General features: G+C 43.7%; 1 protein-coding gene across 1 annotated transcript; it reads right to left on the bottom strand.

Moving 5' to 3' along the window:
* Positions 1 to 990: 990 nt before the first annotated feature.
* On the bottom strand, positions 991 to 7,143 carry TAC1 (tachykinin precursor 1). The gene is made up of 6 exons (XM_065629786.1): positions 7,132 to 7,143; positions 6,287 to 6,424; positions 6,045 to 6,141; positions 5,397 to 5,420; positions 3,693 to 3,746; positions 991 to 1,040 (listed from the first exon to the last, which is right to left on the bottom strand). Exons 1-6 carry the CDS (start codon positions 7,141 to 7,143, stop codon positions 991 to 993), a joined length of 375 nt encoding a protein of 124 aa, XP_065485858.1.
* Positions 7,144 to 22,571: the final 15,428 nt, after the last annotated feature.

Genomic DNA, 22,571 nt, shown 5'->3' with positions numbered 1-22,571 from the left:
TTCAAGCCAATGGGTTCTTTTATTATGAATCTGAGGGCTAGAATTTATTAAAAGCTTGACTTTCAAATAATAAACCTGCAATAGTGGATGAACTCCACAGCAAATTATTCCACTGGGAGCTGGGGGATACATCAGGCCCTTTTCATTCAGTCAACATGCGTCTTGAGTTCCATCGGGCTTAGGATGGATGGCACCTTGTGTGACCGGGAGCAATCCTGGGAACACTTGTCTCTAGTAGTAAATCCCCCAGACTTTCATCAAACCCACACTAGAAGGCTCACAGCTTCCCTGCAAAAGGAAGTAATTAATTTGGTGTTTCTTTCCAGTCTCAGACCACTGTCACTTGGATTTGAGTCTCATTCTGGACCAATGTGGGAAATAACTCCATCACTGTCACCAAAGAAAGTTATGTTGCAAAATCCCCAGAGTAGTTTTTATTTAAAATGTTGCTATCATAAAATTCCAGACTACGAAATGAAGATCTTGGATTCTCATTCAAACTTTACCCATCCCCCTTTTTTAAAATATATAGATACATAGTCACAAAACATAAAACATGCTGCAATGATACAAATATATTTTTTCATACGGAAATTACAGTACATTATAAACCATGAAAACAAACTGAGGCACTAGACTGTACATCAGCTCTGTTCTGCACTGGCTGTGAAGCTGATAGACTCACTTTCAATGAACAAAATTTTTTTCTTTGTTTAGTGAACGTAACTTTACGGGTCATATCAAATGATGTGCTTTGTTGTGAGATGTCACCAGGGTTGCTGGTCCTTTCAGAACCACAACGCACCTATACAACACGTATCACTGCCACAATATGAAAAATAATAATTTTATTGAATGTACAACTCAAAAAAGAAACAAACCCATCGGTTATTATTAAATAAATAATTATTCCATACAGTGGCTAGTTTATATTACACTGCATTGGCCATTGGAACAAATGAAGTTTAATAAATAATGCACAGGAATGTCTCATTTACGCCTCTGTTCATAATTCTGTGCTATGCTTCTTTCAGAGGACCCTGTGAAAAACAAAGCAGAATCAAGCACATGGCACAGCCTTGTGTAAACCCCAGCAAGCACAAGGAAACTTCAGAGACCTGCAGCCTCCTGGGCCACCGGCTGGACCCCATTGGTGTGTTTGGAACTGAGATGAGGGCTCCCTGCCCAACCCTGAGCTGCTTTGCTTTGGTTTTACCTCTCAGACTACACTGTCCTTCAGGAGGCTGAAGGTCTGAGCTGCGTTTTCTACCTCTCGTCTATCGAGCTGCTCGAAGCACCATTAACTCAGAGCCTCTTTACCTCCCAATAATCCATCTAACTGATGGGACCTGTGCACTTGGATCAATTCGTGAACAGAGGCTTTCTACATCAACATGTCCACCTTCCATCCTGCAGAGTCAGCTCTTCACCAGATTTAAACCTTCCCTGCCCCCCAATCCCCGCACACAGAGATACCTTATACTAAAATCTGCAGCAAGAACTAAGCAAACCTCAGACTGGCCTGTGGACCAACCACAGCCTAAAATAATCTTCAATAACATATTCACATTTAGTAGCAGTAGATCTCTCCTTTTTGCTCTTTTAAAACGAGAGGGAAACCCAGAGGCCCCTTCTTGGGCAGAGCCTAACCATCGGGTGACACAGCTAGTCACCAGAGTCACCTTTGCTTTGACCCCAAAGGGAGGATTGCTTTCGCAGAGCGTATGCGTGCCTCCTAGTGCATGCAATGCACAGCTAGTGTGGGGGGATTCAGCACTGTATCCTGCAGGGAGCTGGCGTTTTGGACCAGTGACACTTTTAAATTAACCAGTTGACTTCAATTTTCACCAGGCTAAATGCAAAATGAGTTGAGCTTGCTTTCTCAATATGGGTTGTTATAGTATCTTTACCATAGCTGTGATTGTTTTCTAGCGTCTACCTGGAGCGTTCATCTGACAGACTGCACAGCTGGGGACACAGGCAGTGTCAGACCCCTTTGCACCAAACCAGGAGCTGAGCCGTCAGCATCCCGCTGCTATGCTTTCTCACAGCAGGCTCTAAATCAGCTCCACGCTCACACCCAGCGCAGGGCGGTCTGAACCCCTGCACATGGCCAGGGGACTCAGGAATTTTCTGCAGGAGAAGAAAACCATGGCACCGAGGCACGGCACCAAGAAAAAGTCCTGCCCAGTTAAATATCTTTCAGTAGGGAGAACTAAGGACAGTCCTAGCGCATACTCCTGGTCTTGCTTTGATTGCACAGTCCTCAGGACCGATCTCCTCCAGAGGAGCAGAAGCAACTTCTTAGCATTTTCCTCTCAGGGAATCGGGCAGAAAAGCATTGAATTCTAGTTTCACCTGTCAGACGGGTATAATATAGCCTGACAGGGTAAAACGTCATAATTCCCCTTTGTTACACATACCACATAACAGTATCCTACCTATAGCAGCAATTTGAAATTAGGGCAGCAAAATCTTTACCTTTTTTAAACATTTGCTGTATTTTATATTCTCATGTTAATGTAAATGTAATCCCAACGGAAACTAAACCAAATTTGTTACTTCCAGGCTATTTACTTTTGTGATAGCAGATGTATTTACAGGTATTATGCATTTAATAGCTATTGTCACCACAGATAAAATTGTACAAAATTATTCATGATACATAGCAATTTGCAAAATGATGCAGAGAGCAATATTACTAGTCTGAACAGGCTTTAATTGAAAATAAAAGTTACTGACAACCATAATTGCAGAATATAGATCACAGCGTGTATCCACAAAATATAAAGGTGTCAGCTAGTAATTTAACTTCTATAATCCATTTAAGAAAATAGTGAGAAGTATTTCAGAGACATGAAATAAGTATTAGGTTTTTTTATGTTTTAATTCCTATTCTGGGGAATTAGCTGACGCTTTATGATTCACAGTGAGGGATTTCCTCAGCACAGCCCTATAGCACCAGGAAGCTGGAGTTACTGGCAGTCTGCAGTTACCCACAGGGGCTGTGCACATGAGGGAGGAGGATTTTGCCCTATATGGGTGCTATGGAGAAAAACAACAACAACAACAACAAAACAACAACAAAAACAACAACAACAACAAACCAAACACAAATTCACAGTACTTTTTCAAAGCTTAAAATGCTCGCTGCCATTTTTTTTTCCTTAGGTAAAATGAAAATCTAGAAGACACTGGGAATGTTTAACACCTTGACCTGCAGAATGAGGTGCTCTTCCACCTTCTGCTCCAAGTTTGCAGAATAATGATCTCCAGAGGTGATGAGGATATCCCTTTACCTGAGGGGATCCAGATTTGGATCACAAGTTCAAATGAGCTTTACATTTTCAGCCTCGAATTTTTCTTGATGTGTTGGTAAAATTTAGTTTTTCTTGTATTAGCACTTTGGGGACCAGCAGAACATGCTGCTGGCAAGGACAGGGCAGTAAGGAAAGTGCCCTGGGGACTTCTACCTAACCTTGCCTGCAGCTCACACCAGTCTGATCATCTCAAGCATCAGAGAGAAGCAGACCCTGAAATTTCTTGGTTAACAAAGAAAATCCTGATCCTTTTTCAGAGAATTCTGGGTCTACACTACAGAAAGACTGCTTCTGTCCACTGGGAGAGAACAAAGAGGCAACAGAATGAAGAAGCTGTATATTACCGAGTACCAGATTTAGACATATACATACCAGAATTTAAAGATCTTTTGCCCATAAGTCCAACAAAGGAGTCTGTTTTATGCCCTGAAAAAAATGTATTTGGGGGTGTTTTAGTATGTTTTAAACCGGCAGGCTTTTACGATTATGTGGTCTTGTGAGGAAGGAAGACACAGGCTCCAAACCTGTTCATCTCACAGACTAGTTGTTCACACCACTCTCAGACAATGTAGAATGAACATCAGTCTGACTAATTAGACTAAACAGCTTAGAGCAAGGCACAGGCCAGCTCGTGGACATCTTCTAATTAACTCAGATAGACTTTTGTTTTGGTTTGTTTGTTTTTCAAGTATGATGGAAAAACAATGGCAAATAACTGATTCTTATTCCTCTCCCAGTACAATTTCTATTGATTTGAGCAAATGCACAAGAAACCAGTGTCTTGATATAGCCTGAATCTGTGTAATGCATCTCTTCTACCTGTTGGGTTTTTAATCAGTAACATGAAAGTAAAATCTTCCTTGCAGGTCAGGTAGAGCCCTTACCGGATAGGGAGCCAATTGGACTCTATGTCTGGACACGACTGAGCTAGACAGTCTGGCTCTATTTTTGGAATATTTATGAGTTCAAATATTACCTTCCTGTCCCATTAGTACTCCTCAAGGTACTGGATATGTAAAGGATAAATTATCCCAAATCTTGGCCTACACACATACCAGATACAGTGGTAGCTAGAGTTTCAGATAAGGAATGAAAAGGAGCCATTCTTCTTTCTCAAAGTTAACTTTTGAGGCAAACATAGAAATTTCTCTTTGGAAAGAATTTTGCCTGGTTAATTAACCTACAAAACAAGAAAAATGATCCCCAGATCACACCAGTATTAATTCAAGCTGAAGCTGTTTCAGAAAAGTGTAATTTTTTACTTTAGTCAGCAGGCTGTTTGGCATGAGCTTCATATTAGGCTCTTTAACTGGTCTTCCAATACATAATCCTAGTGATAAAATCTAGTGGCTAACAGAACACTGGGACAATTATTGACCTCTGTGAACAGAGGAGGTCACACAGAATACAAGATCTTCCGGCTCCTGTCTAAGCATCTTCAGATAAATTCAGAGAATAAAACTATCACTGTGCAGAACAAGGCAACACCACACTGCTGATACCATCTCCCACTTGGTGTTACACAGAAGCAAAGCAAGACACACTTTATTAACGGGACAAGATATGCTTGTTTATATAGTGACGGATCATCAACTGGCCCCTGCTGTGAGCAAGGGTCTGATTCCTACCCAGACAGTGGTGAGAGCACAGATGCAGTATCTCACAGGCAACGGCATGGGCTTTCTTGTGGAATAATTCTCAGGGATTTGGGAATTCACTACTCTAATTTTCCAGATTTTGCCATCTTAATTGCTCCTCTCCGAGTCTGGCAGTGAGCATGCCTTGCTTGTGAGAAAAGCTTACAGAATCCCCCCCGTGGGAAATAAGAGAGAGCTGCAACATCCACACATTAATGTGGATTGAAATCTCAAAGCTCGTGGCAGCTCGGATGAGGTCCAGCCTCATGGCTGCACTGGGCAGGGGGTTTCAATCCTTTAACAGAACATTTCCTCATCACCGGTGCTGCCAGTCCCTAGCTGAACCCAGACACCTTCTAACCAATTCCCTCAAATATGCTATTCCCCATTTGAATATCTTCTAATAATTATTTAACATATTTGCAGTATTTAAACTTACTTTTGTGAGAGATCTGGCCGTATCCTGATTGGAAGAGGAAAGGAAAGAGAAAAAAAAAGGAGTTGTTGAAAAAGAATTGGCATATACATAATGATGCTACTGCAATGCTTTGAAGAATCAAATACAGAAACTACCCTACACATATTCTAATTAAGGGAAATCAGAGTGATGATCTACAGCTGCACTTCTCTTTGAACAGACTACAAAAACTTGTTTTAGCTAAACCCACGCAGTTTAGATCTGTTTAGCCCCAGTTTCTTAGATCAGTTCTTGGATTAGTAAACATGTAGAAAACACGGCAATAATTGTACATACAACCAATTTCCACACTCGGGCAATTCAATGGCACGTATGCTGACACGTGAATTATCGTGGTACTCCTTACTGGTATATACGTGCTGCACTTGGTGTATGCTCAGCACTTTAATGCGAAGCCCACTGGCTTCCGACAGGTGAGTTTATCTGACACTAAACTTGCAAAAAAAGTCCCCATAACAGCAACAAAAACCCAAACCCAAACAACCCACATGCGAACTCTTGAGAAAGGTTTAACTCACTAAAACCGAGTGACAACGCCGCGCAGTTGGGCGCGGCAGCGGGAGAAGAGGCATGCAGAGACGCATGAGAGGGAGCCAGCCCCCCACTCACCGGCATCCCGCTTGCCCATGAGGCCGAAGAACTGCTGGGGCCGGGGTCTCCGGGCCATCCTCTGCAGAAAGTGCTCCAGGGGCAGCGGCAGCTCCTCCTGCGGGGCGACAGCGCCGGCGCTCAGCGCGGACCCCCCACCCCGCCGCCGGGCTCCGAGCCCCGGGGGGGCAGCGCCCGACACTGCGCCCCTGGCCCGTACCCCCGCGGGGCCGGCGGGCGGAGCAGCGGCCGCCGGGGCTCACCTTCCCCTGGTCGCCGTCGGACCAGTCGGACCAGTAGCTGAGGTCGTCGGTGGCGCCCATCTCCTCGGCCAGCGCCTGCGCCGAGGCCAGGAGCAGCACGGCGAAAGCCAGCGGGAGTCTCATCGCCGCCTCGACGTCCTGCGGGGCAGAGGGTGAAGCACCGGCACCCCGAGCCCCGGCGGGGCGAGCGGCCGCGGGCACCCGCGCCCAGGGGTGTGCACGCACGCAGCCCTGCACACACACACACCAGTGCACACCTGGGTACACACTCCCTCGCACATCCAAGGTACACGCACCTAGTTACACATCCATAACCCCGTCACCGACTGCTACATACACCTCTGGATGTACGCACGCCTCACAAATATAGAGTCGTATGCAGCTAGAGGTACACAGCAGCGCACAGATAGACATGCCCATCCAGAGGAGCCCCTCCACATACATACATACAGTTACATGTACACACACTCTTATGTATACACATAGATAGTCACACCTTCCCACATATACACACCCATCCCATATACTCACACACATGCACATATCCAGGTACACACACACCTAGTTATAAACTCACAGCCCCTCACACGAACAGCTACACACTTTAGAGGCACACACCTGTGTAGATACACAGCTCTCCACACGCACAGAGATACACTTTTCTAGAGGTACACACACATCCCTTCGCACATCCATGTATACACATCGGGATAGGCACAAAACCATGCTTGTGCATACAGAGACATACACTCGTGGACATACAAGCATCTACAGGCACCCCCCACAGATGCACACACATACGGAGCCCCCTGCACACACATATAGACAGACACATAGAAGTACACACGCACGTACATACCCTCACAGACATATAGACAAGCGCATCCTCACTCATATGGGTACAAACGGACGGACGGACACACACGAACGGACGGACGGACAGACACGCTCCCTGAGGCACACGCACCGTCTGCACCGGGGAGGGCGGGCGCTGCTCGCCGTGCGCATTGGCCGTCCGCGGGAGCGCTCCCCACTTTATATACCTGGAGACGGGGAGGGCCGAGGCAGCCTCATTTGCCTAAACGCAATTACCCCCGGTTTTATCGTCCCAACCCCGTGACAGCCCCCGCCCCGGCGAGCAGCCCCCGCCTCCTGCTCCCGCGGCGCTGCCCGGAGGTGCCCGGGGCCGGGAAGCGAGGGGCGGCCGGGCTGCTCCCCCTCCCTCCGCTGCCGCTGCCAGCCCCCCGGGGCCGCCCCGTCCCGGCCGGGGCCAAGGCGCGCCCCGGTGGCGGTTGCGGGGTGAGGGGTGCGGGTGTGGATGCGGGGTGCGGGTGTGGATGCGGGGTGCGGGTGTGGATTCGGGATGCAGATGTGGGATGCGGATGCGAATGTAAGGGTGCAGATGCCGCTTTTCTGTTCCGTCCCCCCGCTACCGCATCGAGGGGACTGCTGCTTTCCGCAACGAGCGGCACCGCCGGAGCGGCGGGCAGCGGGCAGGGGTCGGGGGACCGAGAGGCAGCGTGAATCGGGGAAAGAGCACCGGAGGGCACGGCAGCGGGGCCGCCTCCCTTGCCTGGGCGAGCTCCTTCCCTCCCCAGCTCTGCCCTCCTCGCTGCCGAGGCAGCCCCAGCCCGCCGGGGGAGTGTGTTGGGACCAGAAGTGAGAGACCCACAAGGCCGAGGAGAGCTTCGCCCGGTGGGTGCGGCGTTTGGGGAGCTGGGCACTCCGGGGCTGGTGTGTGTGCTTGCAGAGGGGCTGCAAGGGCAGGGCAGAAAGCAGACACGGCGGAGCTGGCCTTTCTGATGGGGCGAATGCCTTCACTGGAAATGAGCCAGGCTCTCCAGCAGCACATCTCTGCCTTCATCCTTCCTCTATGCCAGCTTTGCATTGCTGCTGTCATTCTGCCCAGCTGACTGCTTAGGTTATCTTCCACTTCACAGTTGTTCCATCCTGCTTCTGCAAAGTCAGTTGTGCATGAGGCTTCTCAGCTAACCTGGGTGGTCCCCCAGCACCTGTGCTGTCACGGAGCACGGTATCACAGCCTAAATCAGGCACTCTGTGCAGAGTTTAGCAGGAGCTAGTAGTATTTCTTTTGAGAAAGAAGAGATAGCTCAGGAGCTGGAATCAGCTCCTGGGTACCATCACTCTGCTTGTTCCAAGGATGCTGCCATTAAGGTGTCCTTGCTGACAGTGGCAAACCTACTCTCCGAGGACCATTTATTGCCCTGTAACTGTGGATCCAAGGGGCACCTGACACATTTTTTGTTAAATAAAGGCATGATTAATACCAGGTCAAACATGCTCCTCAGGCCTCAAAGCATCCCCAAAGCACAGCCAGACATGAGCCTCTTCCTGACTCTTGGGGATGTCTACACTTTGTCTGCAAGACTCTAAACATAAATAAGAAAGATTGTGTCCCAGTGATCTGAGGATGCCTCTCAAGTCAACACAGACTGCTTGAGACGGTCGTTGAGGAAAACAGTGGTTTGGAGGAGCATGTCTAATGACTTCACACAGCCCAAGCACCTGCTGTGGGCACCTCTGTTGAGACCTGGAGAGCGGGCGGTGGGAATACTGCTCATTCTGCCTATCAGTGAGCTGGCAGAAACGACATTGTTTAGCAACTCTGGGAACCCAAACCATCTGATTTTTGTGCTGCAGCTTTGCAGCATTCCTTTTGATGTGTGAACCTTGAAGACCCTTGAAGGAAAATTGTTTTCTTGTAGTTTGTTTGGGGTTTTTTCATTATGTTGTTTCTGTTTACTGTGACAACAGTGGAGCAAAAGGTCAGATATATCAAACCAGGCTTGCCAGTCCTATGAGTGACAATAAAGCTCATGTTTTACAGAAATCCTGAGAACTCCCAGCCTCCTCTGAAGGCGATTATAAGTATGATAAGCATGATAAATTTGAACTGAAAGGTCTTTTCTGTACTGTAATTCAGCATTCTATCAAAATGGATGTAATCATACCTTGACCTGTGAAATTACAGGGATTTTCATTTTTAAGAGAGCAAAAGATGGAAAATGAGCAGTCCTTTCTAGTCTTCAGAAATTTTAATGAATTCAGGTGCTTTATCTCAGACTTACCTAATAATTTGGGTGGGAGTGAAAAAATGACTAATAGGTCAAGCTGACTTTTCTCTTTCTCAGTTTCTAAAATAAATTGCTTAATCTTTCTTTGACCTGCAATACCTGGACATTATACTATGGACTTTTCAGGAAGTGAGCAGATTTCATGTCTAATGAGCAAACCTGATTTCTCAGAAGACTTTCTGAGTTCATTTTTTTTTCATGTAGAGAGGTGGCAGGAGGCTCAAATAAGGGGCCAGGAGCTACATCTTGACCTGGAAGCAGCTGAAGCTCCTGAATCTGTACTGCCCAGTCCCTGCCCTAGGGATGTATTAGAGCATGGTAAAATGGCCTTTGTACACAAACAAAAAAACCCTTCAATTTTGCAAAAACCTGCCTGTGCCTCAGATATAAAAGAAAATGTCTTTAAAATATATTGTTGACTTTATATCTATGAGTTACCTTGCAAATAAGTATGTGAGAGAAAGTGGGTACAAGGCTTATATGTTGAGTAACTCTGCTCTATCCACACTCAGGGCACAGATCTCACCCTCCTATTACAGTTAGACCATGTGATTTCTAACAACTAGCGTGACAATTTTTGTTCATGAATCCAACGATCACTAGACCTAAGGTAACTCAAATAGGGGTCAATTTTTCCTGTGGAAGCAACAGAGAAAGACATTTTTGAAGTTCTGATCCATACGTTTCCTTAATTGAGCTTAGGAACTGGATTAAAGGCACTTGTTGTGGCTAGAATCTCAACAGCAATGGAAAACTATTTGGGAAGCAATTTTCTATGAAACATACCTCAGAGAACTGTTTTTTTCAATGGGTTTAATAGGATACATCCTGTGTGATAATCCTTGTGAAATGTTTATTTGAATTCTGTGATGATGTTTTGGTTTCCAGTAACAGTTTCATGACAAGATACATTGGCTGCTACATGATCACCAAGTGATTCTTACACCATTAACAGCTAATGTGCTGTTGGAATACAAGTTATATGTGACCATGTAAGATGTTATGCAGAATGCAAATCTGAACTGTTCAAGTATACACAATTTCAGAACACTTGACATTAAATGAATGCATCTGGCATTGTTTTTCAATGGCCTTATGCTATAAAATGGTATGCTATATGCTTAAACCTGGAGCCTAATCCTCATATATATTGAGATCTCATCCCTTTACCAGGGATCTACAAATAACAGAGACCGCCCCAGAAGAGTTATTTTATATAACTCGAAAACATTAGGGATGAGATGCAGTCCACCTAAGCACAGTGATCCTGTCTGTAAATATGCCAAACCCCAGCTCTGATTTCTATCGTAACAAGAATAGTGGAAGTGTTCTTATCCAAAATACGATGTTACAAACATTGAAAAAAGAGCCCATGACTGATGACCTCTTAAATTTTTCATAGGTATGTGTCTCCGGGGGAAATAGAATGATTTTGATCACAGATGAGTAGTCTCTGTAACACAGTGATTGATTTTGACACTGTAAAATTACTTATTGGCAAAGCATCCCAGTGGTCTTGGAAAAAGTAGCAGAACCCACAACAGTGTCCTGACTTTCTAATTAAGTATTGCCAGGTTAGTGAATTACTCTTTCACCTGTGTTTTAAATTTTACATTACAAGTTTGTCATCTTTATTTTTTGCTTTAATGAAGGTTTACATTTTCAGAGCATATGCATGTACATATTAATGCATGTGAAGCATATGTGATAATTATGCATATCTCTCTTCCTCCTCCCATCCATCCATAAAGAGTGAGAGATTATTTTTCTGCTTGTGAAACCAGATATTGTAGGTTCAACGACATTGTGCTCAGAGGCAGGCAGAAGGGGAGCAGTGAGACCTGCAAGTCACAGGAACAGCCTTTCCTGGGCAGGTACAGGCAGAAGCAAGGCTGGTCTCACACTTAATCATCTGGTAAGAGCTGGAAATGCAATGTTGGTCTTTGGTTCTCACGTTGAAAAGTTAATGGGTTTCCCCACCCTTCCGATTCCTGACATCTTTTACTCTCCCATCACTGCTCTCCATCCCACCAAGCCACCAGTATCATTTGCATCACACCTGGAGTGAGCTTGTTTGACCCTGATTTGAGTCCCATTTTTATCCACACTAAGTTAGGCATACAGGTGGGATGTGGGACCAAGTGAACTGAGAATAAGTGGCAGGGTATTAAGATACTGAATGTAAATATGCAGTGTAAATACTGCAGCCAAGGCTATCCTCACAGCCTCATGGCTTTACAGTCAATCAGCTGCAAGAGGAATAAATGCCACCCTTTCAAGCTCCTCAAGCTACCCAAAAGAGCTTGTCCTTGGAGGAGAAAAAGCATTTCCTCTCAATCAGTTGAAGGTCTCAGCGAGTGGGAAGCAAAGCTGTGCAGAACCACTTCTATGTCTGCAAAAGCTGCGGGGAAGCTGGTGAGAAGGAGGAAGGGTGGCTGTCTGACTGCTTTTCTGACCGCAGGGGCTGAGCATCTGCCAAAGCCTCTGTGGCATTTTTAGATCTGCATTCATTCTGAACAAAAGAGAGAAGATCTGAACTTGCAGCTACTTAGAGGTGTCTTACCATAACTGTCCAAATATTTTTCACAAGAAACATAGAAGATGCAATATTTGCTTGTTTTTGTTGAAAAATACCGACAGTGAATGACATTCTAACAACACATTTTAATAGCAAATACAGAATGCTATTTGCTTCACAGGGGCAATGTCTGTCTCTTTTAACCATGCACCCAGTTTTTTCCACATTTGCCATCACCAACAGAATGGTCAGGGGCAACCACAAAGTGTGGCACAAAGTATTTCCAGAAGCTGAGGCAGATTGTGAGCATCACTGATCTGAGTCTGACCAGAAATAACTGCAATGTGAATTCTCCTCACAATGCAAAGTACTCAGAGCAGCCAAGGAGCAGACGCTTCAGATTAACTAAGTTCACCACTCTTGGAAGAAAACTGCTGACATCGCTTTGTTCTGATGCAAACAGAAACCCTGTTTGTCTCTTGAATACTTATTAGATTACAAATATACTTATAAATTAGTTGATTTGATTCAGACTGAACTTTCTGAGTCTGGAGCTCTCTCTCTAAGGCTTTTTGCTTCAGTTGTCCAAGATTATTTGAAAGCTACTTCACAGTGACCTGTAAGGATAAATAAAGAAAGGGTTTAAACTTACTTCATCAACAGGTGAGAGCAAAAAGCTGACTTTTAATCTAGCCCTAGCACACCTTCTGTAAAGCTTTTCTGCATGAAGGACAGCATTTTTTCAGAGACCCCTCAAATACTGGCCTTGGTCTTATTGAATTTTGCAGATGGGTCATCAAAGCCAGGCAAGGGACTGTTTTCAACACCTGAGTATCTGCTACCAGAACCTGTCTCTGTGCAACACGTGCCAACTGGCTCCCGTCAGACAGCGGTGGGGGAGGACAGTCATGCTGGAGCGAGTGCCCACGAGGAGGAATGACCTGGGCCCATGCCGTGGAAATACACAAAAGCACTTCTTGGTTATATGAGAAAGCAATGGATGCATGGCTGTTCCGCTTACTCTTTTTTTCTCCTGTTTTAACGCCTGTGACATGTGCAACAGCAACCCTCTGTTCCAAGGCATGAGGCTGGGTAGCTTTGCTCCTGCCCCGCCTTCCAGACCTTCTCCCACGGGGAGGATGAGGCTTTATTCTGCTTCCCCATGTTCATCACATGTCAGAAAGGGATTAATGCTGCTCATAGCTGCTACAATTTACACTTAATTTAAGCAGTTTTTTAACTTTTGATCAAACACTGGTGAATCATCCTCTTTTTTACTCTGTTTTAGAAACTAGATAATTTATATGGCTATATCATCATTGAATATTAATGTTTTTCTCTGTAACACAGCACATTTGAAAAATAGATTCAGAAATTAGCAGGATAAAAGGGTATAGTTTCAGCAAAATTTAAATGAATTCTAATATTACTACAGCTACCATTTTTTTATTAGTTATGTTAAACAGCTTTTACAAATCCATAATAACACTATCTTCTTTGTTATTTGCACTTGTTGCATCTCAGTATATCTCTCTCCTTCCTCACATACAACAGAATCACAGAATCACAGAATGGTTGGGGTTGGAAGGGACCTCTGGAGATCATCTAGTCCAATCCACCTCCTAAAGCAGGTTCACCTAGGGTGGATTGCACAGGAATGCACCCAGGCATGATGGATGTGTGTCTTCAGCACAAGTGCACAATATCTCCAGAAGTCTCTGAAGCCCTCAAAAATTTTGTTTATGAGTTTTCTGCTTTTTGTTTACTCCACAATTTCTAGGAGACTTCATTCTCAATCCCTAATTCTTATATGAAACCCTGTGCAACAACTTGTAAAAGCAAGTTGGCATTTCTGGAACAAACATTCATGAATTAAGTCTTGAATGTAGCATTGTGTATGGGGAGATGAAAGTGAAGTAAAGAAAAAAAATTGCCCGAGGATGAAGTCAGTGGGAGATCTAAGGAGTTCAGATGCCCAAAGAAAGCAAAAAAAAAGCAGAGAAATGGAGAAAATAGCAAGGACAGTCTTTCGTGCTGCTTTGATAATCACTTGAATTAAAATATCTTTCTATGGCTTGGCTGTCTTCTCTTCCAGTTTTGAATCTTATATTCATTTCTTAAACTCTCAAGTTCTAAATTCATGTCTGCAATAAGTTCATTTTTAAGCAGATCACTTCCTGCCAGTAATTCAGCTGGAAAGATTAAAAAAAAAATGTGACATGAGTTTATGGGGATTGTTTATTACATAGAAGTTCTACAAAAGAAGCTGCTAACCAAAGAAAGGCTATTTGTGCTAGAATTCAAAATTCTGTCCTAAGGAGGAAGGTGACAGTGCTGCTGGTGGATGCTATGGAAACCTGAGACTTTTTCATCAGATTTTATGTTGGGGTATTTTATCTGTTTGGTTTTGTTGCCTCACTGTCATCCTTTCCCACCCCCTGCTGACTTCTGAGCAATTTTAAAACCTCGCCACGTCTGATGCAAATGATTTAACAAGCCACGAGCCCAGCCTTCATCAGCAGAAAGGGAGGGGACACCTTCTCACAGCAGATCTTGGGGGGCCTTCTCTATGCCCAAGGAAATCAAAGAAGCCCTCTCTCTCCCCACAGGCACTGCTGCTTGATGCCAGGTCCTTGATACGGTGGGATTTATGTTTAGATTATTTGCATCTGTTTCTTCTAGAATTCCTTTTGATGTGCGCGATGAAAGACTCGAGACCATTTGTGAAGGGCTGGAGGACAGAGTGGGAGCGTCACGTAGGCTTGGGTTGGGCTAAGGAGCAGCGGCTCCCTGTTGAGTGTTTGGGCCCCAGCTTCTGTGCCCTGCAGTGCCCTGGGAGTCAGGGATCTGTGAGAGCCCTCTTCCTCACCTTCCCTTTCCATACATTCACATCTCACCCACTCTAATGACCTTGCTCCCAGATTCTCCCTCTGGTCAATGGAGACCAATGAAGAAGGGTAAATGAGATGTTGTCGTGGTTTAACCCGAGCTAGCAATACAACCATGATAGCTGTTCACTCACCTCCTCCCACTCCCCCAACACAGGAGAGAATCAAAAGGAAAGGGAGAAACTTGGATTGAGATACACATAGTTTAATAAAATAAAATACTAATACGCTACTAGTAAATATATATATATAAAACAGAAATAAAAGATACTCAAGGCAATTCCTCACGAACTCTGTCCACAACTGTCCCAGCAAGCCACACCTGATCTCTAAGCTGATTCAAGAGAGAGAGAAGAGAGGAAAAAAAGCAGAAAGGCTCAGAGGCCTCTGCAAAACGGCAAAAGCTGGACTGAACGTCCCACACCAAAAACTCCCCCGGCTCCAACAAAAAGAGCGAAGAAGAAGAGGATGAGAAACCGGAAGGCCCCACTCTTAAATCTGGAGCATGACGCTAACGGGATGGAATACTCCCATTGATCAGTCTGGATGTCAGTCAAGCTCTGCCCCATCTATGTGCCCCTTCCTCGATGCCTCACACCTGTGGCCAGAGCACTCAGAATGTCCTTGGCTCTCAGACCAGAGAAATTAAAAACATTAACTCCGTGCTGGGGTGTTATCTCTTGTTCTCAAACTAAGTCCAACTAATGACCATGCTAGCTATGAAAAAGAGAGGTTTCTAACTGCATGAAGAAAATTAACCCATTTTCAGTCAAACCAGCACAGATGTTAACCTGGAAGCAGCCATGCCTTTGGGAGAGTTCTCACATCTACTGGGCTTGCTTTCATATGAAATGATTACTGCATCAGCCTGAGACACCTGCCAATTGCAGCCCAGTTAGCAATTCAGGCAGCCTTAAAAGGGGAAGTTAGTTCTTTGTAAGTTTGAGATCTGAAATAAGTAGTTCTCAAATTAAGAAGGTGGCAAAATCGAGTCTTTTAGGTGTACCTACAAGAAAATATCACTGGGTCATCACTTGGCTAGACATGAAAGCTTTCAGCACCTCAGTGCTCCACACAGCAGAGGACTGTGTCATTCCCAAGCCTGCTTCTGCTCACCACCCAGCCACGCTCACAAAGGGGTGCACACCTGTGAGCGGGCATCTCCCTTTCTGCTGAATTCCTCCCTTTCCTGCTTGCTTGCAGCAATAAGAGGTGAGTCTCATTTAGGTTCACAACATTCCCCAGTTAAGGCAAAATTGTCATATTATAGCTAATCAAGAGATGCATGAGGTCTTACCTTAGACTGATCATTAAGGGCTGAGACCATTATGGCCTGTGCTCTGTCTCGTACCAATGCTCTCATAGATGCATTCTAGTATGTGTATGCAAATATTTTTGGTAGTTCTTATTGATTATGAGAGAGCACCCTGAATGGTTTCCCAGACAGCTGATTTTCCCAGGACATCCAGAATAATGAATTCAGACAGAAATGATGAGCAAATTTGCAGCTGTGTGATCTCCCACATAACCTGCCAACTTGCTCAGCTCTCTGCACCCGCAGCTGCAGACGTTGCTGGGTGCATTGGCTATGCACTCCACAAGCGACGCCGCTTCTCTGTAGCCGGGAACATGAGAAAGGAATGGTTATTTGGCAAAACATAGGTGTCGTGGTGTTTATCTCCAACTGACGGAACCATATCGCATGCATTGCATGTATTCCAAATTATAGAAGAGAGGCCTTCCCATATTTTCATATAAAATAACTAAAATTATTAGATTTTTTAAAGAGAATTTGGCTACATAAAATAATAAGGGCTGCGCAACATTTAAGTTTTAGATGTTTACTAGAGCACCCGAAGGAATGAAATTCAGTTTCCTACTTCTCCTGTCCAACACTAGGAAGAATTAGTTGTTTGAAAATGGAGTCCAAAAATCCAGTGCACAAGCAGTGAAACCACCTGGGGTTAGTCAGTAGAAAGTGTGGAGCTCACCTGTCCTGCTCATCTTCAAGTTAGGTATCTCATCGTCTGTTTGTTATTTCCTGAAAGTAAAGATCCACAACCACTCTTCCCAAGGCCTGAGGGGAACTGCTGTGGTCCTTTAAAATGGCAGGAATGATGCCACTCTCTATCTAATCTGAGAAGTAGATTACATGTGGATCTGTGCACAGTTGATGTTCATTGGGCAAGGCATAAAATGCAATGCATATCGCTGAATTATTTTTTCTTAGGTTTGGAAAAGAAGGGTGAAGGCACCAATCTTCAGGTAAAGCTCTGGTTAGTGAAAGTAGACTGAAAGGTGATGTTGTTCTTACCAGTGCTGATAAACTTTGCAGGTACATTGATACCTCCAGTGCAGCATTTCTAATCCATATCTAAGTATAATTCTTCACTAATAATATTAGGATAATATAAGATTTACCCCAGACTAAAAATGTCTACTGTAAGGATGTTGAATAACATCAAAGACAAAAATATTACTCATAGATCTGAGGTCTATTACCTCAGGACACATTATGTATTCTGTTTTTCGTATGTTCTCAAGTATTTCATTAAACATTAGTAGTTTGCTCCACTTTTTATACTTTTCCCTTGATATTTTTCTTGAGAAAGATGAGGCATGACAGCATTTGCTTTCTGAGTCGAACTCTGTACTATATTTTTTATACTAACTTTTGAAAGCAAAGGTTTTTCTCTGGCAGGCTGTGATTTGGTTACAATTCTTTTATTAACATACAGCTGAGCTCTACACAAGTAGTCAAGCGTACAACATGGAAAACAGACAGCAGCATTAAAGCATGAAGATCCTCATGCAGCAGCCAGATGCAGCCCTGTATGCAGACAATATCTTGTGTGTTCTGGAAGAAGACTCTGAAAGAAGTTTCGTTGACTTCTTGAGGGAGGAATATGATGGTAAAGGGTCACCAAAAAACCACCTATGAATGAAACCACCCTCAGTTGCATGGCCAGTCCTGAGGACTGGGACTTGTATTAGATTGGTTTCATGATGGGAGACAGGATCCCATCATTCAAGGATGTGAAAGGCATTAGACAAGAAGAAGAAACAAGTAGAGCAAGAGAGGTTAAAAGCTAAAAGTAAAACAGCAGCTGAGGCTTGCATGCAGGAAGTGATACTTGCTTAAACAGGATAGTTTGGGACTTGGAGAAAAGTTTTGAGAGGTGTTTTGACTTAGCCTGATTCCATGATCAGAAACTACAGTGTCCCAGTCAGTTGGCTGGGTGGCATCTCTGCCGTAGAAGATAACGATATGCAGATAACTGCTTGAGAAGCACAATAGTGTGTACCCTCAGCCTACCTATGGCTAAGAAGTGCAGAGCTGCTTGCTGTCCTCTGATCTAACTTTGAAGTTATTCTGGCATCGAGAAGGGCTGGACTGGGTGGCCTCCATAGCTACCTCCCAACCTAAGTTCTTCTGTGGTGGAGAGGGACGTGCTTGGTGTTGAACAGCATGGTCAGTGACACAGGCGGAGCTGTCCTGGCAAACACGTCTCTAACTCCCTCTACTATTGCTTCCCACCTGTAACTCTTGTCCCACATGTCCCAGTCAGCATGGTGACCACCAAGTGAAGACCCTGCTGTTTTCAACCCAGACATTCTCCTGTGGTCAGTGCCATGGTCTGGCTGAAGGGCCTGTCTGATGCAAGGCCAGAGCAGAGCTGGCGCCGTGGCCTGAGGCGGTAAAGGTCTGCTGCTTGGTTCTGGCTTAACACTCTAGCACATCAGCAGATAATCAGTGTTTTTAACATTTCCAGGTACAAGAAACTTCTCCTAAATGGAGCCATTTTTGTTTGGGCTAAATCAAAAGATGATGTATGAAGAGTGGACATGTGAAGAACTCAAAAAAAGATGGTGGTGTGCTTCCTGAGCAGAGAGAGAGGTGGGGGCAGTGAGTATTTTTGCACTTTGGGTTCGTGACTGAGACCACGTAAATGTGCTGCTAGCAATCAGGGCTGCTGTGGTGTATTTGCTTAAGAGGAAAGAACTATTGCTTGTCTAAGGCTGCTGGTACAATTGAGAGAGAAACAATTACAGTGGCTATTTCTTTGTACTCACAAGGAGAAAAGAGATGATTTGGATAGTTCATCACTGTCTAGTACATAGTAATTCCATTCAGGTTGTAGATGGTCTGAATTATCTATAAGATAATATAGCAGCAGGGTAATATAAAAAGACCAGACACATTATTTTTTTTCTTCCTTTCCAAAAAGGAGCTATTATATTTATAATTGCATAGAGCAATAATACTTTTCTGGCTTCGATGAGACCCATTATACAAATTTCCTGCTCTGTTCTCATACGCTGCTTCTGAGTGTCTGTATTTCGCAGCTGAGCATTTAGACCTATTTTTGCTTAGCGGACACTCCAAGGTGGGATTTGTTGTGTGACAGGAGGGATGAGCTGCCTTCCCCAGGAGCCCAGAGTCTGTGTCTCGAGTCGCCTTCTGATGCGGAATGTGATGTGTCACAGGACCGCCACCAGTTACCCACAAGAGGAGCCTATTTGCATCATTCTGTGATTCCTCTGCCACATCCTGGTGGTGGGCACATACATTTTACTGGCTAAGTTATGTACCTGAACTCAGGAATCTATCTGCATCCCAAGCCCAGTAATATAGACATTGCCTACATTAAGGTGTTTACCATAATTGAATATTATGCAGATACAGTTACGCAATATTAATCCTATCCCAAGGATGCTTTAGGAGTCTTACAGGGATCTTAAGATTATGCTACCTATAGCATTAAAACTCTGGAGTGATTACAACTTCAGTTTTCAAAATTCAGTGAAGGCTGTGCCTGGCCAATTTGCCCTTAGGGCTGTAAAATAGGATTTTCAGGTTTCTGGAGGGAGAAGCAAGCTCAAAATTATATTTTAATCAGAGTAAGCAGGAATGATGAGAATTTGATCCTATTAGTTCTGAAACCTTTATCCATCATATATTCCATTTGGTTCTGGTAGAAATTAGTGCTTTTCAGTACATTCATATTTTACATCTCTCTGTCAGAAAACCTGTTTTTAATCTAAGAAAAATGTGTCTTGTAAAATAAGCTTACCTGCGACACTTTCACTAGAGATGTTTTTATAAATTTCCCTAACGCATTGACATGGATCGTCCTCCTAATCACCCATACAAGCAGAATCTGGTGGATATTCTCACGGGAAGGTTTTATTTTAGTAGACTACATAAAAAATGGAAAGCAAAACAAAGAAAACACTTGAAATGTTAAGCAGCTTGCCATGTTAGGTAAACTGTACATTGTTCTATGTGCTGTGGTAGGACATTATAAAAAGATATAATAGAAGCATGAAATATGTTCAAGGGATTTTTCCACTTAGACAATCTGTCTTGGTGAACAAAGTTAACTGATCTTCAAAGCTGTGTTCACTGTTCCTAAAACATGTTGCAGTTTCTTCTTCTCAGTGACGAGCCATGCACAGTGTCTAAGTTGTCAATGTCATCAGCATGTCTTAACTAACATCAATTGCCGTTCAGCATTTTAGAGCAAAGAGGGCAAAACCTCACTCTCAAATAAATCTTTCAAGACCATATATCATAGCCAAGATCAGGAGGTGCTCAACAGAAATGATACCATGAGATGAGAAAAATGGACAACTTCCACACTGGTCCGAAGGCACCTGAGCTGCTTTGCTGTATCTGGAATAATATAAAGGATCTGGGAACTCATTGCAAATGCATTGAGAGCATCCGCACAATAAAGAAGATGCACAAGGGAATTAAGCAAGCAATTTTGGATTGAAGCCATCGAATCATGTTTGGAAATGGAAACGCAGATTGATGTTTTACTATTCTGATAACCTACAATGTGCCAAATATGCCAGTATGTAGCATAAGGTTGCTTTATCAAGGGTGTACACAGTTTCATTTAAAGAGGATTTAAATTTGGGGTCAGGCAGGTCTTTTCTCCCCCTTCCTCCATTTCTACCACTACCAAACAATCAGTCTTTTGCTTTGATTAAATTATTCCCTCCGTATTAACATTTTATCTGTAGAATTTCATTGTCTTTGCCAGTTTTGTATCAGCATTGATATTTCAAAGTAAAATAATATGCAGGATAATTAATTTATTAACTAAGTCATCCTCTAATTAATTCAGGATTTCTCAGCTTTTGAATCACTAAAACAATAGAAAAAAAAAAAAAGATGAATGTTTTCTTATTAAATTGGTTAAAAGACTTACCTTTCATATGTAAAATAAAAATGCTTTTATGTTAGCAGGTCTGTTATCTTGTCAATGAGTGAAGGATTTATATGCCTAATATTCCCTTCTGCTCATAAAAGAATAGATCATATGAAAAACGTGATTTGGAATGAGTAATAATTTATTAGTTCAATGTAAGCTTTAGCTCAGCTTCCTAGGAAATAAGGCTTATATCATAATGATGTCTCTGTGTTTCTGTATCAGTCCTTCAGCCCACCATGAACCTTTTTCAACATGATAGTCACAATTCCAACCAAATCTGGTAAAAGTGTCGACCTCTAAAAGATTTTCCTCAGGTTTCAGGAAGACAGAATGCCTCTTTTAACAACGGGGCTGAAATGACTGCTCTCCACTGAAGGGAAAGCCATAGGACATGGCTGCGGAAAATTAAAATAGGGTAGAGCCTAAAGAAAGCAGATTTGTGTGTTTGCCTGCCCACTGAACAGCCTGTCTACTTGAAGCTACCCATATTTTGTCTTTGGGCCCCAGACTCTCCCTTATTTATACGTACAACAGAAACATATATAGAGCCTTTGCTCTATGGATTGAGGGTCTGGAGTTGATAATGACGTGTGGTGCTTGGGGTGAGTCTCAGGCAGAGGATCTGGTAATTTTTCAGTCTGAAGAGCTAACTGAAGGGGAGACGGCAATGGTCTTCTGTAGAGAAATGGATATGGGCTGTTTTTTAACCACCTCTCCCAGTACAAGAAGCAGGACACATTACAGGGCAGCCAGCAAGAGGAAAGTTCACAAGGAGGCAAGTTGTGGAGCTCCTTCCCTGGGATGCTGTGGATGATAAAACCATTTCTTTGATTTGTTAACAACCAGTCATGCTCCACGCTCAAAGGGGATAGAAAAATCCATCGAGAGCTTCTTGGCTAAAGAAGTCCTTGAGATTTAAGTTTAGGGGGAGAGGAGGTGTTCAGAAGTGTTATCATCAGTTCTCTCAACTTGTGTGGACTTTGCTATCTGCTTCTATGTTTGGGGGATTGTGTTTTATTTTCCACAAAATGCCTTCCATTTATGTTATTTAGATTTGTTCTGCATTAGTTACAGTAGCATATATTTATTGACAATTTTGCTGCTTTCAAAAGACAAACCTGTTTAGATCAATTTGTTCAAACTCAAAATAATGAGTTTACATAAGATATCTGAGAGGTCTAGGTGTCACCTCAGAGACAGCAGCTGCCCTTCCTTACAAGCTGGAGGTAGGACAGCATCAGCTGCCTCTAGCTGCTCAAACTCTTTTCCTGTCTCTCTAAGTGACACATTGTTCACTGCACTTTTTTTGGAGACGTAATCAGGATGTGCTACCTTCTCAGAAGGATGCCTGTGGTCCAAGTACCATCCAGGGAGTCTATAGCACTTGTACCTCTTGTAAGACATGCCACAGGAGAAAAGGGGATGATGGAAGGCCAAAAATATGGATTAACTCTTCCTCAGCTGATTTGAGCAGTTGCACGGCTTTCACCATGCGCTGCTCATTCCTGTGTTCCTCAGACTGGTCCCAGATGCAGACAGGGAACTGATGAGTGACTTGGG

The sequence above is a fragment of the Caloenas nicobarica genome, chromosome 2 (genome assembly GCF_036013445.1).
Source record: "Caloenas nicobarica isolate bCalNic1 chromosome 2, bCalNic1.hap1, whole genome shotgun sequence".
Lineage (NCBI taxonomy): Eukaryota > Metazoa > Chordata > Aves > Columbiformes > Columbidae > Caloenas > Caloenas nicobarica.
Note: the sequence above shows the minus strand (reverse complement) of the source record. Positions and strands in the feature narration are given on the sequence as shown.

What these genes read in the sequence shown, in the direction of transcription:
- TAC1 (XM_065629786.1), bottom strand. An exon ending in CATGGGCAAGCGGGATGCCG is followed by an intron (nt 5,421 to 6,044) that starts GTGAGTGGGGGG and finishes TCTTCCAATCAG; the next exon opens with GATACGGCCAGATCTCTCAC. An exon ending in CAAAAGATCTTTAAATTCTG is followed by an intron (nt 1,041 to 3,692) that starts GTATGTATATGT and finishes TGTTTTTCACAG; the next exon opens with GGTCCTCTGAAAGAAGCATA.